At 39.1% G+C, this 17,056-nt stretch overlaps 1 protein-coding gene across 1 annotated transcript; it reads right to left on the reverse strand.

Annotated features, from left to right (window-relative positions):
• Positions 1 to 126: 126 nt before the first annotated feature.
• On the reverse strand, positions 127 to 16,328 carry aaas (achalasia, adrenocortical insufficiency, alacrimia). Its single transcript, XM_067410745.1, has 17 exons — positions 16,164 to 16,328; positions 15,939 to 16,034; positions 15,467 to 15,594; positions 11,765 to 11,820; positions 11,603 to 11,694; positions 11,481 to 11,527; positions 11,224 to 11,322; positions 10,969 to 11,112; positions 8,745 to 8,865; positions 6,453 to 6,577; positions 6,284 to 6,344; positions 6,031 to 6,121; positions 2,658 to 2,730; positions 2,421 to 2,488; positions 1,807 to 1,888; positions 1,399 to 1,483; positions 127 to 346 (listed from the first exon to the last, which is right to left on the reverse strand). Exons 2-17 carry the CDS (start codon positions 16,032 to 16,034, stop codon positions 206 to 208), a joined length of 1,509 nt encoding a protein of 502 aa, XP_067266846.1. The 5' UTR covers positions 16,164 to 16,328; the 3' UTR covers positions 127 to 205.
• Between the last annotated feature and the right edge of the window lie 728 nt (positions 16,329 to 17,056).

Genomic DNA, 17,056 nt, shown 5'->3' on the forward strand with positions numbered 1-17,056 from the left:
GTGAATGACCAGTGACTACAGGTTAACTAACTTCTGACAAAACGTCACTCCACTCGATACACAATCCAAGTCTATACAAAAAGCTCATATTCTTTTTCCTGCAAATATACACAAGTCACACAATATATGCAGCAAAAATAGTTTATTATGACAGTAGAGAGTTGACAGGTGAAGTGCAGCGAACGGTTGAGGACACTGAAGGTGTTCAGGAAATAAGCTCAGTGTACAGTTTGTTGGTGGAAGCGTCGGTTGTGTTGCTGGCGAGGGGTTTCTGCTGTGACTCTCCTAAAAGCCCAGCACTGCTGAAGTAGAACGGCACGTGAGAGATTCGCCCATCGGACCAGCACTACGAGAGACAGACAGAGACATCTTCAGCTGCAGTTGTTATATCTATGTAAATCAAACAGCATCGGTTCAGCTGATCCCACATCTACCTATAGGAATGGGACATTTAAGTGGATGAGATGTGCTTTTGTTTCACTCTCTGTCCAATTTGTCACATTTGTGTGTAGGGCTAAGAATCGAAAATCGATTACAGTTCTGGAATCAGGTACTTATTATAAAATTTCCTGTGAGCGAATTTTAAAGCACAAGAAGATGTGAAAGAAAATTTAATCCGGCACTTGCATGCTGTTTTATATGCGAACACACAACTTTTATCGCTCTTAAAGTGACAGCAGCCTAATAAACCTGCTGCAGTCTGTCATGTTAACAAAAGACAAAGAGAAAATCACTCACTGATCTTGACTGAATAGCTTTTGTAACTTTACTAAGGAATAATCTATATTTTAATGCATTAAAAAAAAACAACAACGCGTTATTTTACATTTGATTTTAATTCCTGTATCTTCAGTTGTGTTTGTTTCAGTTGTAGCTAATTTGCTCTTATTTTATTACTGACTGTTTACTGTCTTTGACAATGTAATTAAATAATGTTTGAAATGTATATTAATAAGTCTAGTCGTTTTGCTGTGGTATTTCTGCTCCTCTGTAAGTGTAGGCTGCTGATTTCTGTTCATGGTATTCAGCTGCAACAAAAAGGCACAGAATAAATGTTTGATATATAAATGTTAAATGTTTACCTTATTGGAACTGAAACTGGGAATCAATAAGAATCGGAATCGAAAAGCAAAATCAGAATTGGAATAATTAAAATTCAACCCTATTTGTGTATTGACTGGAAAGGTCAATCTGGTAATTATACGGTGATTTACCATGTTTAATGTGTGAAAGGAGCTACTGTGAGGAACGCTTCAGGCTGCAGGACTGATCCTACCAGATCCCAGTGCTGAGATCATTCACAGTACTGACTGCCATGTCTTTTACCGTGGTGTAAAAGAAGTGTAAGCTCGTAGGGATAGTTTTCTGAACAGTTCATCTGGCGACGGTGTGACTCACCACGGTAAGCAGAGCGCCGTGCTGGAAGTGCGGGTGGAACTGCATGAATCTGGGTTCTGCTCCAGCCTCTCCCATCACAAAACCACTGAACCACAGAGAGACAGATGCAGACATTAAGACCCGATTCAGAAAATGTGTTCTGGACTGACATGAAAACACATCAAGTCACCAGAAGTTTGTTGTTTGATGACCATTAGCTAAAATCAAAAACTTTTATTTTACTGGAAGAAAGTATCAAATGTGAAAAAATGATACACATCACTATACACACAACAACAACAACAACAATAAAAACCCATGATGCATCACAATATCATAACTGGATTGTTAGTTGACAGGTGTGTGAAAGCAACTACAGAAATGACTCTAGTCAGAGAACACAATCACTCAAGCTCGTATCATACGCACCACGGCAGCAGCTCAAAGACAGGAACCGAGCGTGTTTTAAACACAGCTATGACTGACGGGTGATTATCGGCCAGAGAATCGCCTGCACAGAGCAAATGAAGAACAAAATAAAAAAAGAAAACATTAGAGCAGCTGCATCTTTTATTATCATGTCATAGGGGGACAAAGAAAAGAAGAGGTTCTGTTAAAATATTATAAACATTTGAACAACTTCTGACCAGCAATGTGTGTTCATTGTGCCCTTTCTAATAACTGTTCCTGCTGTATTTGAGAGAAAATCAGCAGCTGGCTTTTTGCTTAATGCTGCATTTAAACGTATCCGTTTTACTACTGTGCTATTCGTACCTTTATTAAAGATCACAAGTGATGTTGCAGATGAAATGCTGCGTGAACTCCACCAATCAGCATGATCACCGCCCAAGTCCCACCCTGACAGTTACTACCTCGTGAGCAGGGACTTTCTGAGTGGAGAATTTTTACCCAGAACTTCATTTAAACCCTGAATCCTGAGGTCGAAACACCATCCCAAAGCCCCTAGTTCTGAGGAAAGTTCATGCGGTGGAAATTTTCAAGTGTTTATTGATGTCTGTGGATAAAGTAGGATGATATTTTACCTTTCAGAAGCACGGCAAGTCTCTCCCCTCTTGGATCCCATGACAGCGAGCACACCTCTCCCCCGACACTGACAAACACAGCGCAGAGCATTTAGACGGGATACTGGTGCTGTAAAACCTGCTCCCTGTTTCTCACAATATATATTCTACAGCCCACATCGCTCTCCTGTTCACATAAAACACTCTTTAAACAGATTTGCTTGAGTTTTCACTGGCATATAAGGATGCAAATCTTACATGAGTTCTCCGTCAGGTCCAGTGAAGCTGGTCTCGGAGAGATCGGCCACAACTGTGGCGGCTTTAGGACCACCTGAAACACCGCCAGAGAAAACAGCTCTACTGCACATATCATGTGTCTTCATGATGACAACATGTAATTACATAAACTTCTTGATATGACATGAACCTTAACTAGCAAGTGTCATCAGTTAAGTGTCTTGTTGCTGGTTAATCAATACATTATACATGCACTTTTGAGTCATCTGGCATTTCATCTATCAGAAAGGAAAATCTAATATTATTTGAGAGACTTTCGGACGGGATAAGAGAGAAAGTGTTGAGGTCAGAGTTGGCCGTAGATGGCTGTAGATTCACAGTCTGCTGCATATATTCAGGCTTGGCACATGCAGACGCACTGCGTCAAGTTTGACACTGATGCCAAATGACATGCACAAGGTTTGGTTCTGTTCCACACGCGTCATGTGACTTCAGAAGACGTGGAATATAGTGCATGAGTCATATGGACTACTTTTATGCAACTTATAAATGTTTGACAGCACCATTCCCGATTCACTTTGTAAGGAAGAAACAGTGTAGACATCCTCAAGAGTCAGCTGACCAACACTTCACAGCTTTAGGGGAGGGGTTTGACTGAGATATTGCACAGCATGGAAAATCATTCAAATTAGGGGTGTCGCAATATACCGGTATTGACGATAACCGTGATATTCAAAGCATGAAATATCAATATCGTGTTAATTTAGGGTGTGACGATTATACCGGTATTGGCGATAACCACGATATTTAAAAAGAATAGGACGCTTATGATATCATGACATGTAAATACTCCAGCGCCAGTACCTGGTTGAGCTCTCAGGTGGGAGTATTGCACCTTAATGCTGACGCCTGTCAAACAAGAAGAAGACGCAGCGCGCAGCTATTCCGAGCGGGAGAGTGAGAGGCTCTGTTCACACCCTAAAAAAGTAAATAAGCTCGACAGTATGGGAGTTTTTCGGCTCCTTAGACAGCCCAGTCTGCAGGATTTGCCTAGCTACAGTCAAGTGCAAAGGGTGGCAACACCATCAACCTCTTACCCACCTCCGTGTCCATCACCCTGCAGATTACTTCATTTTACAGAGAGTAAGTTGCGATTATTTTACTAGTCATGGAATGGGAAATGTTATATTCGCCTGTTAAAAGCGATTTTCTGTGTTCACGTATTTAAATAAAGGGTGATTATTTTAAGCACCTCGTTTTATTTATTCGTCTTACTCAGCGTGATGTAGATATGCATGCAGTTATTTGCCCTCAAAATTCAAGATACACGGGCATTTTTTGCCCTGACAATTTTTTTGTCATTATATCATATTATAAGATTTAGTTGTTTTACAATTTCACACGAGCAAAAGTGCCGTTTTCCCCAAATCAGCACAAATGCAATGTTCCTTCAACTTGTTAAATGAACAATGTGAGTTACATTTTAGACACAGTATTGTTAATATTGTTTGTTTTTTTCTTTATTTCGCCAACGAAAATTTCAAAATTATGAACAGCAGAACAGCCCCAGTGCAACAGAAATGTTTTTGTTATACTGACTGAATCCGCGTTTAGAACGAATGAATCCGAGCTTCGTTCCTGAATGAATCAGTCATTTGAACAAATCGGTTGACTCACTCACTCACTCATTAAGACAGTGACTTGCTGCCACCTACTGGCAGTTTAGTTTAGTTTCATATTTAAGGGACATTAAAAAGTTAAAATTAGAAAAAAAAATTAAATATTAAATTAAATTTATGTAGACAAATTGTAAATGCTGTGTAAATATATTAATGTCACTTCTCGTTCTGTGTCACCTCTGCATTACAAAGATGGATTTTGTTGATAATGATTTAATTTGACTGGTAACAGCCATAATGTATAGGCTACTGTGCTAGTATTAATTTTTATTTCTTCAGGTCTTAAAAAACCTTAAATTTGACTTTAAAAAATGTGCAGCAAAGCTGAAAGAGAAAAACGAAATAAACAAAGTAAAAAATATTTAGACTGCTACATCCCCCCCCCCAAGGATTCTATAAATATTGCGATACCGTGATATTTTTTGGCCACAATAACTGTGAAAAATCCAGTATCGTGACAGCCCTACTTCAAAATAATGCTCCACAAAGCCCAAGAAAAACAACAGAATAGGGTTGTCAAAAGTACCGACTTCGGTACTGAAATTTAAAAAATTGACTATACCAGCATTTCCCCCTTGCATTTTGAGCGCTGTTGAACGGATTCTTAAACACCTATGATTGGCCATTGTGTTTACACACTCAACAGTTATGTCTTTGATTGGCTAGAATAGTCATCCTCACCGATTAACACATTAGCCAATCACAGACATATCTGTTGAGTGTGTGAACACAACGGCCAATCAGAGGTATTTAAATCTGTTCAACAGTGCTCAAAATGCTAAGGGGGAAATGCTGGCACCATCACATTTTAAAATTTCAGTACTGACTTAGTGAAGTACCAGTACTTCTGACAACACTACAACAAAACATAATAAAGCACCTAAAACAAGTACAGATAATTTGCCATCACTCAGAAAAGGTTTTTCCACTTGTATATATTCAATTTAAAATCACTTATAAACAAAACTTGAGTATTCTTCAAAGACACGAAGTGAACTTTGATGATTCTGTGATTATAATGTTATCTTTGAAACACTCGATGTATTAATCCATAACCTCACGACTTTATTCTTGAACATTCTGTCAACTTATTCAATCCACCTAATATATTTAAAACTAAAGTTTACTGAATCCATTTGTGTTAAAACTACATTTTTGTTGATGTAACTAACTGGGCAGTGGATCTGTAGCTCCCAGCATGCTTTGCAAGGGATTGCATTAGGAGAGTATGTGTTATTTTATGTGTTTTTTTATGTGTTTTCCAGTAAAGACATGTTAGTGTTTAATGTTCAGTTATGCTTCAGTTGTGCCAGTTATGATAGTTATGAGTGAGTAATAAATGAGTAATAACTACACTGACACTACTCTTCTTATTTCTTCATTATATACATTACATGCAATGCAATTAGTTTGTTCAATTAACTTAAATCAAAGAAAGCTTTTCCACACAGTATAGGATGGTACAATAAGAATGAAACAAGTTCATTTAAACAAATAATGTTTTGTCGAGCAAACCAGTTCCTGTTTCACACTGAGCAGCAATAGCACACAGTTTTAGGAGCTTCAATGTATTGTACGGATGATCAATAAAGCACTTTGTTTCATGAAAGTCTTGTAGATTTGCTGTACTAGATTTGTGGCTTTGCTGGTTTGAAGTACACACTAGAGGTCAGTCAGGAGACACAGATAGTGAGATGATGTGCTGATGTTCATACCTGTGAGGTCAGAGAAGGTGAGCGCGTATATGAGCCTCTCTCCCTGAATGCTCAACAGCAGACAGCCTCCGTCAGGACTCCAGCAGGCCGACTGACGCAATCACAGAAAAACAACCACCGCATGAGACAGACTCTGATGCTGATGTTCATCTGTGTCGTCATCTGTGGACTCTGCTATACTCTGATTATTTAATGCTCATTAATCGTTCAGGGTGTGAAGAGCCGTTTACACTAGTCTGAGGAGATCTCTTACCTGACAACTGCCTTTCAGACACGGCCATCTCTCACAGGTCCACATGCGCGTCTCCCAAACCCTACAACACACCAACAGTGTCTGCACATCAAAACCCAATCTGTTTGAGCTTTCGGTACGCAGATAAAGGTGAGGATTTTCATCAGACTTTGATTTCACAGCACCGTACCTGAAGAGGGCGGACGGTGTGGCGGCCAGCAGTCGGCTGCCGTCTGGAGACCAGGAGAGATACGTGACGCCGCCGCCACCCACCCGCTGCAGCGGCACACAGCTCTCGGCCGCCACATCCCACACCTGCAGAACAACACAAAACATGAGGAAGACTTGCCTTTTTAAACCTCAGTTCAGCGTTTCCCAACATAATCTAATCCAGCGTTTCTCAACCGGTGGCTCAAAGAAACAACAACAAGACTTTTATTTTGAAAGGCATGCTATGGTAGCTGTAGTTTCTGTAACCTTAACTCAAAATACCACTGCGTTTTCACTTATTTTGTTATTTGTATTATTTTTGATGGCTGTGGTGCATCATACCAACTTACTAACTTTACTGCATTATGAAAATCTAGTTTGGGACTGCTGTTAAATAGTCTTACCTTGTACTGTTTATTCATCAGTGATACTGATATTCATAAAGTTTATGTGTTTTAAGTAAAGTGGGACATAACGTGTGTGTCAAGCTTTTTTGATAAATAAATTAGCTTGGTTCAAACACAATCCAGTTGAGAACCACTGCTATAATCTGTCCCGCCACAGCTTCATAATGAACCTAAAGTGAATTTACACCTCTCATAATAACAGAAAAGATCAATAACATTGTGTTTTGCACCATTGCTTTGGCCAAGTATCTGTCCAACTAACTAAAATCAAAAGGGCGATATGGCTTTGTGCCCTTATCAAACTGCAAAAGACTGCGACCTAATGAAATAAGTATATATTCTGTTTGTGCTGAGTGTTTCAAAGCAAAGCAAGCACTTTTATTATTTATTATGGCAGGTGATTATAGCATTTCACTAGTTTTTAAATGAGATGCGTTTGTGTTTTCACAGAGACGGTATCTTTCGTCAAAATAAAAGCTTGAGGGTTTAACTATCACAAGTGAAGAAATTAAGAAAAACGTTTTGCAATTTCCCTACTGTGCCGTCAAGTAAAATATACTTTTTACAAAATCATTTTTCATTTACATTTATTTTACAGTGCAGTTGTATTACAATTTATTTAATATTATTATTTGTTTGGCTTCCTAAACCAGCACTGTGAATGTAATGTAGACTAAGACAACAAGTAAACTAAATCAATTCACTGACTTTTTTCTTTGTTCAATTTGCACACTGAATATGGATTGAAGATCTTCATTCATGAAACAGATTGATGCACTGAACTTTGAAATGTACAAAATTTGTACAATATTTTCATCCCACTATAGTCTCACAAAGTCCTGTGGGAAACAGTGATTCACATTATAATTTCACCATAAACCACGACCGTTTGTTCTACTATTATTTCTAAAAGTCTCAGACCACACTGAAAAATGGGAATTCAATGTCTGATTTAAACCTGTAAAGAAACAAGATTCAAGGCCTGTTCACATCAACACAAATGTTTGGCATGAAACCTCACTCAGGTTTTCACATGTGATGTGATTTGTCTGTTCTTCTTCTTTCTTCTTTCTTTTTTAACGCCATACCAGCTTCAAAGGCTATATTCATGGCGAGAATAAAGTATAATTAAATCAAAAGAAGATTAAAAAAGATGTTTCAAATTTATTTCCTCTAAAAATCTTAAAACCATGCTTGGGCTCACTTGATTAAAAACCTTTTCAAAACTATCAACAGAGTAAAAACGGTTTCTCACAGGGGTAAATGTAATACAGTCTAAAAGGATATGTTTAATGGACAATGGATTTTGACAAGATGAACATTTTGGATGGTTTTCTCCTGAGAGTAAAAATTGGTGTGTCATTTTTGAATGTCCTATTCTACATCTTGTATATATAACTTGATTCCATCGTTCATCAAAACAGGAATTATGTTTTTTCCTCACATCAGGATTTATTTCACGCAACTTATTGTTTAGACATTGATCCCATTCTGATTGATTTGTCTGTTCAGACTAATGCATAAAAACAGCATGCACATGTAAATTCACTCTCTGATAGCAGATATCGCCTAGAGAAAAGCAGAAATACAGCGGTTACCCCTGTACACGTACCAGCGATGCGCAACTCTGTTTGGTGAGAACACAGCCCAAGTTTTTTGTGATTAGAAAAATAAATGTGTAAGTAAAATAAACAAAAATAGAAGCATTTTCATAAGCCTCCACTGTTTAAAACCTAAAGCTTATACCACATTATTATTAAAAAGTCCTCTAGGGAAATATTTGGTGTTCTTTAAACAGAACACAAAACAGTGTTACAGTGTGATGACTGAATTATGTGAGGTCCAGCCTTCAGACGTGAGCTTACCATCATGGCTGTGTCCACAGGAGATGCAGACACGAGCAGTGAGCCGGTGGGCGACCAGACGATGGATGTGATGGGAGAATGACCCGGATGAGACAAGACCTGCGCACAGCCGGACGACGGCCTGAGAAAGACACACTTGGTCAACTTATTTTCTGTTCTGGCTGCTCCTCATATATAGACTGCAAAACTTCAGATCACACTTATCACCCTTTATGGTGGTGAAATCAGACCCAGTTTACAACTTATTATCAACCTGGTAGAATTACTGCTTCACTAACAAGCTTCCAGATCGGTCACATGACAAAAGGTGTCTCTTCTATGTCAATCAGAGTTTTTGTCCTACTTTAGAAACGGTTTCTATTTCTGCGACGTTGATCGCAGCTGGAACAACAGGCAAAGTATGGGAATGATAATTTCAGGTACTCTATTTAATGCTAAAAGTGTCTAATGTGAGTGTGAACATCATTTACAGCTGCACTGAAAGCGACAATCACCTCAGATCTTGAAAACAAAGGAACAAGCGTATTCATACTGTTTGTATGTATAATCATGTAATATTTATGTATTTAAATCGGTTGTTACTGCAGTGCATATGCAGAGAGACTCCTCCCACACACTCTTCTGATTGGCTGAGAGTTCTGATTGATTTGTTTGCGTCTCGCAGTCATGTTGCATCTGGTGCAAACGGTGTGTCGCTGGAATCTTAATCACAGCATCTGCAATTCAGCTCTCCAGTCACAACATGTTTATTTATACAGTAGATTGATTAAAGCAGCAGCTTTACAGTATTAAACAGTGTCAGCGTCTCTTTCAGAATTACAGCTTCAGTTTAAAAAGCGGCTCTCCGGTGTGCTCATGTTTCTACTCGCGCCTGACCTCAACCGCCTGAACAGAAGAAATGAACCAGAGAAGATTTACGCCTCAAAAGGCGGAGCCTCAGAGCCACACCTACCTATTACCTCATCGCCATGGACCAATGGCAGTTCAGAGGTGTTTACCAGCCAGAATTTTGACAGCTGACAAGCTGTTTTGAACTCCAAACGAACTTTGTTTTGGCCTAATTTTGTTCAAAATGATGTGACAGTTTGTTCTTTGATTTTACATGAATTATATCAGGGTCTTGAACTTACAATTATTTAATACCCGTTGAGAAGAATGTGCTGTTCTTCTCGTTGCAACACTTATATCAGTTCGTCGTTTAATGGATTAGTTCACTTTCAAATTTAATTTTCCTGATAATTCACTCTCCTCCATGTCATCCAAGATGTTCATGTCTTTCTTTCGTCAGTCGAAAAGAAATGAAGGTTTTTGAGGAAAACATTCCAGGATTTTTCTCCATATAGTGGACTTCAATGGAGCCCAAACGGTTGAAGGTCAAAATGTCAGTTTCAGTGCAGCTTCAAAGAGCTTTAAACGATACCAGACGAGGAATAAGAGTCTAATCTAGAGAAACCATCGGCCATTTTCTAAAAAATACAAGTGTATATGCTTTTTAAACACAAATGATCACCTTGCGAGTGCTTCCGCTTTCCGTATTCTTCAAAAGTTTACGCTGTATGTTCTACGCCTTCCCTATTCTACTTACGGAAAAAATGGAACTGTTGCCGCGTTCGTTCCGTAAGTAGAACAGGGAAGGCGTAGGACATTCAGCGTAAGCTTTTTGAAGAATGTGAAAGTGCGGTTTTGGCAGAACCACTTGGAAGGCAATCGTTTGTTTATATAAAAGCATATACATTTAATTATTTTTATTTTTTTTGAAAATGACTTCTCGTTTCTCTAGATTAGACTCTTATTCCTCGTCTGGTATCATTTAATGCTCTTTGAAGCTGCACTGAAACTGTAATTTTGACCTTCAACCGTCTGGAGGCCAGTGAAGTCCACTATATGGAGAAAAATCCTGGAATGTTTTCATCAAAAACCTTCATTTCTTTTCCACTGAAGAAAGAAAGACATGGACATCTTGGATGACATGGAGGAGAGTAAATTATCAGGAAAATTTAATTCTGAAAGTGAATTAATCCTTTAATGAATTAAGATAAAGAATCACACAGAATCCGATATGTGTCTTCAGACATATTAACAAACTTCAGTCGGATAAACCAACAAAAAGTGACTTCTACCGGCCAGTGTGAGGTGATTATTTTCCCTAAAGCTGCTGTGAACTGCACTCTGTGTAATGCGTCTCATGATAAAGTGCTTCAGCGAGTATATACAGATGTGGCACCTGGTGGAGAGCGAGGTGGGGTCCACGTGCCAGATGAGCAGACAGGACTGACAGGCCACGGCGAGAGCGGAGCCGCACAGAGGCTTCCACTGCAGCGCGCAGACGGACCTCTGACAGCGGTGCTTCAGCGTGGGGCTCGTGGAGCTGCGGGAACACTGCAGGAGTTACACCTAAACTGCTCCTTATGCTGTTTTAAAAGCGCTAATGTAAACATGCACTGTGCTGTGAGAGTCACGTTTGTGTCCGCTGGAGTACCTGTGGGATTTGTAGATCTTGATGGAGTCGTCCAGTAACGCCACAGCGAACTTATCTGTGTGAGGATGCCAAGCGAAGCTCCTGAGAGCGCCGTCAGACCTGGAAACACACGGAAACACGCTCAACAGAAGGGATCAAATCACATGATCAATGCGAACAACACTTGATAAGAACTCCAGACAGACATTACAACATAAATCAGATCAGATATGGAGCTCATGGATGATCTCAGAGTTGAAGAAAGGAAAATGACGCACCAATCCAGCATCTGTGAAAACTCTGCCACCATCTCATCGCTGCTCAGCTGGCAAACAGACACAAACAGAGAGTTTATAACTGTACGGTGATGCTGAGGTGACGCAGGACGGCTCATACTCACAGTCAGATGAGGAAACAGAGAGCCGTGAAATGAAGACGCCCATCTGAGCAGAGCCAGCAGACAGGCCGAGCTGACCGACAGGAACCTGGGCACTGAAACACAGCGGCGTAACGCACCTCACTACGACTGCTGAGCGATCGTGAACACGTGAACGTGACTTACCTTCCTCAGCGCTGTTAGTGATCTCATCCAGAAGACCGTACAGACCCGCATCTCGCCTACGAGAGACAGAGGACGGTTAGTGTCACTGCAGATCAACTCATCATCGCTCATGTGGTCCAAATTAAAGAACAGAAACCAACGTCTGTCCGCTTGAAAACTAGCAAAATCACATTTCGGGGGTAAAATCCATGTTTTTGGCATAGCTGCACTGGTAAAATTTGCATTCCAGGGGCGAAATATCATGTTATTTGGGGTCGCTTCAACCCGTGGACATGATAAACAACCCGCGGTAACAGTGTTAAAGTAGCACAATTCATCAGGAAAACTGAGGACTTGGCAACTCTGGATAAAAGCGTCTGCTAAATGAAAACAAGTCTTCTGAAGACATGATCGCGAGGAACAGAACTGTGTGAAATATAAGAAGTTATTCACTGACAGTCTTGTGCTCATATCAAAATCTCACACACTGTCACACTCAAACTAAAAACATTAAAGACCGCATGAAATCAAGCATTTTAGTGTGTGTTAACCGTGACATATGACACAATCTGCATTTAGAATAGATATGCATTCAATATTTACCGTATTTCACTACCTTCAATGTAAATCAAATATTTGTGGGACATATTCGTCAGTTCAGATTATCTGTCCAATCAAATGCTCTCTGGAATCTGAAGAGCCCCGCCCCCTACAGTCTGAAAGATCTGCGTCACTTGATCACTCATCTCCTATATAGTGTACAGCAGTGTAGTGCACTATATAGGGAATAGGGAGCGATATAGACAGAGGAAAACTAAACCACTTCACTGCACTTTTGAAACGCCTAACCCTGGACCATCCCTTCATAACACGAGTCTAACGGTGACGAACCAACCGAAATATCTGTTATTATTCACTGAAAGGGAAGCTGTGATAATTGTTTCTTCTCTATAGTGACATATATCCGAGTGAAACGCTTCTCAAACAATGACAAATGTAGGGCGGGACTTGATTTTGTCTGTGGGGAATTGATTGGATGGTTGTGGTTTGCTATTGGTGGATCTGATGTGAGTGACAGATTGCCCCGCCCTCATCATCAGAGAAGTGATGCTGCAAGAGGGAGGAGAAGATATTCTGATTCAAGATTATTAAAACAATGATGATGTGCACCGATATACAGGGCCACGAAGAATACATTTACCACAGTAGCACGCGAAAATTACACAAAAATTAAGTGTAAAAATGTCCAGAAGAACGCAGATAAACCATATATTGTCGCAAAAGTATGTTTATGTCTTCATGTTTCATCAGTCAAAACATCTCTATTTGTATGTTATTCAGCTACAGCGATCTCTGGATGCTTTTGTCCATATAAGGGATTTCCTGGAACGTCACAAGTTCTATGACTTCTATGGGTCTCACTTGTGGGCTTTCTGCTCAAGAGCGCCCTCTGGCTATGAGTATGAATGAAACGCACATTACATGTGTATCACTAATGCTCGCAACACCCTATTCTGGGTAAAAACAGGAAAAACAATACTTCTCTATAAAGACATTTGAAGTAAACATATGGAAATCCATACGTTTTTCTTCATTTCCTGACAAAAGTTATTGTCTCAGATTTTTATCATAATAATATTATATTTTATAGTAAAACTTTAGGCATTTCTAATGATATACAGTAAAATGAAGATGGATGGATGTTGTTTGGAAAAGCGTCTGAAAACATTTCTTGTTAGGGCTGGGCGATTTTGTCATTATTTCGAATGAATTGTTTTGCCTCGATTGTATTATTTTTAAATCAAAAAAATTGAATTTAGAATGAAAATGTTACAGCAATGATAACCGTTAAGAGAAGAAAATGATCCGACCACATGATGGCGCTTGATGAACCGCTCTCCTCTGACGCTCTATGAACACATCGCGAGATTCACTCAGAAATGAGTTATTGAGTTGAAAAAGAAAAACGAGACGCGGGCAGTGGAACGGGAAAAAAGCAAAGTTATTAAACGTTATTGAACTTTGTTTTTACTTGACCGTTTCATGTGTGAGACCTGCAAAAGACGAGAGACACGAGTGCAACAGCCAAACATAAAAACAAAAGGAAAAACAGACCAATGGAATGAGAAACCTGTAAAGAACGACTCTATGGTTGATATTTAATGTTTGCATAATGATGACAAGCTGAAAGCTGCTGTTATTTTCTGTTAATAATAGCCTCTTACTGGTGTTATTTATTGCTATTACTTTTTGGCTAAGAAATATTTAGCATTTTATATAATTTCTGAGTATATAGGATATGTTTAAGATAAGTTTGTATAATATTTACCTTCATATCTCATGCATATTTGATAAGTAATTTGTTTTACATTTACACCATCTCTTCATGTGTGATGCACTGGGAATAGACGAGAATGTTACTTGAATCATACTGTAGTTACATTGTTAAGTTGACTAGTTATTAGATCTGGGTACTGACACAATTTTCATGATTCGATCTGATTAATATCCACATGCTTTCGATTTGATTTGATTATGATTCAATTCCGATATCGATTATTTTGGATGTAGTATTTCAGTTACATCACATGGCAAATTTTCTAGAGGGGAAAAAATCTCTCAACTAATGCTGTAAACTACACATGAGAGTCAGCTGGTGCTACTATAATAATATTGAAGGTTAAATTAACTTATTTATATACGAACACTTAAATTACACCCAATTATGTTTTTATTATAAATAAAGTTTAGAATTACATAATCATATTTCTACTCCAATTTGTTTTGTTTTTTTTAAATATAAACATTTAAATCACGGCTGTCATAACTTATTTATTCAAACATGCATTAAATATTGAAGAACATTAAATATTATAATGAATATGTAACGTAGCATAGCTATATTTATCAGAATGCTGCTTTCTAGAGTCACTTTTCTAGCTGACTAATGAGTTTATGGTCACTGAATATGTTTTTCTGAGGTAAATGTGACGTCACGTGACATTGAAGCTGTTTTATTGAGTCTTTCCGAGGTTGAAACACTGATTGAGCGATTACACGAGACATGATACGGATTTCAGTAAGTTGTACTGTATATTTTAACATACCTTCAGATGTTCATGCATGTTTATTTCACTGTGACTGGTATTAAAGCGGAGGAGAGGATGATCACATGCTTCTCTTTAACTGAGGCGCTAAAGCGATCCGTCACGCCACATTAAACGGCGCCAAAACGGTATTTATTTTCTGAATCTCATAATAAGATGGACGTCATTTGAAATCTGAGACTTTGCTTCATATCAAAAGTAACAAAGATTACTGCGATTTATTGGATGGGAGGAGCTACATATTCTGCTCATTCATCAACTGAAAACAGACTAGACTAATCGATTCTTGGGATTTAAGAATCGGTATCGGTTCGTAAAAATGAGAATCGATTAAAATCAAAACTTTAAGCTCTGCAGCACCAGTGCTATGGGCAAGAGTAAACGTACAGGTACAGCCCTGACGATAAATCATTTAAATAAGCACTGCAATATTCCATAAATCCGTTTTGATTTCATAGTGACTTTAATGTCAGATGCGGTGTGAGTGAGCTGAACTGGAGAACCGGATCCATTCGGTTTGATTCACAGTCCAGGTTTTGTGACCAGCTGATCCACTGAAGTTATCAAACTAAAACAGTAATGATGTTGTGATCTGCTGCAGCAGTGTGACACACACCAGGCTCCGGCGCTCCTCATCCACAGCGTGTCTCTCTGGTCCAGGAAGGCTGATTTACTGCTGCTCTCGGGGCGACTGTGACCCTTCAGAGTGTCTCTGGTGAACTGAGGGCTGGGGAGGTCCGACCACTGAACAACACACACATTATACATTCATCATACACACATTATTTATGTCCTCAGAGCAAACGACAGCATTTTATGTGTGATTTATATTCTGTTTTTGCCATAACTGACACAAAAAACAAATAATGCTCTCGTTGTGTTAAAGCAGCAATGTTGTGAATGTGTTATTCACTATACATTCAAATGTGATGTCATATAAATCAGCTTCATATCGTGACAAAAAACAAGAAATCTGTTTGTTTATCATGTCGAAACACTAAATGTAACAGGAGAAAAGAGTGAAATCACGAGGGTCGGACAGTCATAAACACTGACAGACTGAATGACGTGTGAAGGGTCACGCGCACCTGTGTGTTGGGCTGCCCGGGCACGAGCTCGTTGTTGTGCTCGCGCAGCGTCAGTCCGGCGGTCACGGGCGCCGGGAACAGGCTGAGTGAACACATCTACACAAACACACACATTAACATTCACTTCCGCAGGAGGATATCAGAAACACGCATGAATGGAGAAACATGATTAGGTTTTGAACATTAGCGTTGAGCTGCACGAGTGTGTTGTTATTTGTTACTCACTGTCTGATGAGGTAAATATGAGGACCGTGCTGTACTGCAGCTGAACTCGCGCCTTTAGATTTACGGAAGCCCCAATGAAACAAAACACCAAACCGACGGCGAACGCGTTTTCATAATAAAAGTCCTGAAGCTGTTGCCTATTATAATGATCACTTTCATTTTTAACCATTGTGTTACTGTAGTTGCTATGTTTTTTGTTTTGTTTTTTTATATATCATATTATCATATTTATTATGGTTTTAATTCTAATAACATGGTTGAAATCCCCATGAAATTAAAATTGGCGCTAGTATGAGCCTTAAAGGATTAGTCCACTTTCAATTAAAATTTCCTGATAATTTACTCTCCTCCATGTCATCCAAGATGTTCATGTCTTTCTTTCTGAGAAAAACATTCCAGGATTATTCTCCTTATAGTGGACTTCAATGGACTCCAGATGGTTGAAGGTCAAAATGTCAGTTTCAGTGCAGCTTCAAAGAGCTTTAAATGATACCAGACGAGGAATAATAGTCTTATCTAGAGAAACCATCGCTCATTTAAAATTATATACATTTTAACCATAAATGCTCATCTTGAACTAGCGCTCTTCTTCTTCTCTATTTTAATTCCAGACACTGCTAAGTATATTACTGCCCTCCACAGGTCAAAGTTTGAACTAATTGTCATATACAATATGCTATTTCCGGAGACCTCGGAAAAAGGCAGACGAGAGGGAGTTTTACAGCGTCTCAGATGGAGATCAAACAGGCCGCCTCTCCCTTCTGTCATTCTTGGAAATGCAAGATCATTAAGAACTAAGATGGACAAACTCCATATTAACGCCAGATCGTGCTTTGAATACCGGGACTCGAGTTTAATGGCTTTTACGGAGACCTGGCTTCATAAGGACATTC

This window comes from Chanodichthys erythropterus, chromosome 14 (assembly GCF_024489055.1).
Source record: "Chanodichthys erythropterus isolate Z2021 chromosome 14, ASM2448905v1, whole genome shotgun sequence".
Classification (NCBI taxonomy): domain Eukaryota; kingdom Metazoa; phylum Chordata; class Actinopteri; order Cypriniformes; family Xenocyprididae; genus Chanodichthys; species Chanodichthys erythropterus.

Coding starts and splice junctions, on each gene's coding strand:
- aaas (XM_067410745.1), bottom strand. CDS start 16,034: ATGTGTTCACTCAGCCTGTTCCCGGCGCCCGTGACCGCCGGACTGACG. Junction 11,821..15,466: donor ATGAGGAGCGCCGGAGCCTG/GTGTGTGTCACA, acceptor TGTCTCTCGTAG/GCGAGATGCGGGTCTGTACG. Junction 2,489..2,657: donor GGACCTGACGGAGAACTCAT/GTAAGATTTGCA, acceptor TGTGTTTGTCAG/TGTCGGGGGAGAGGTGTGCT.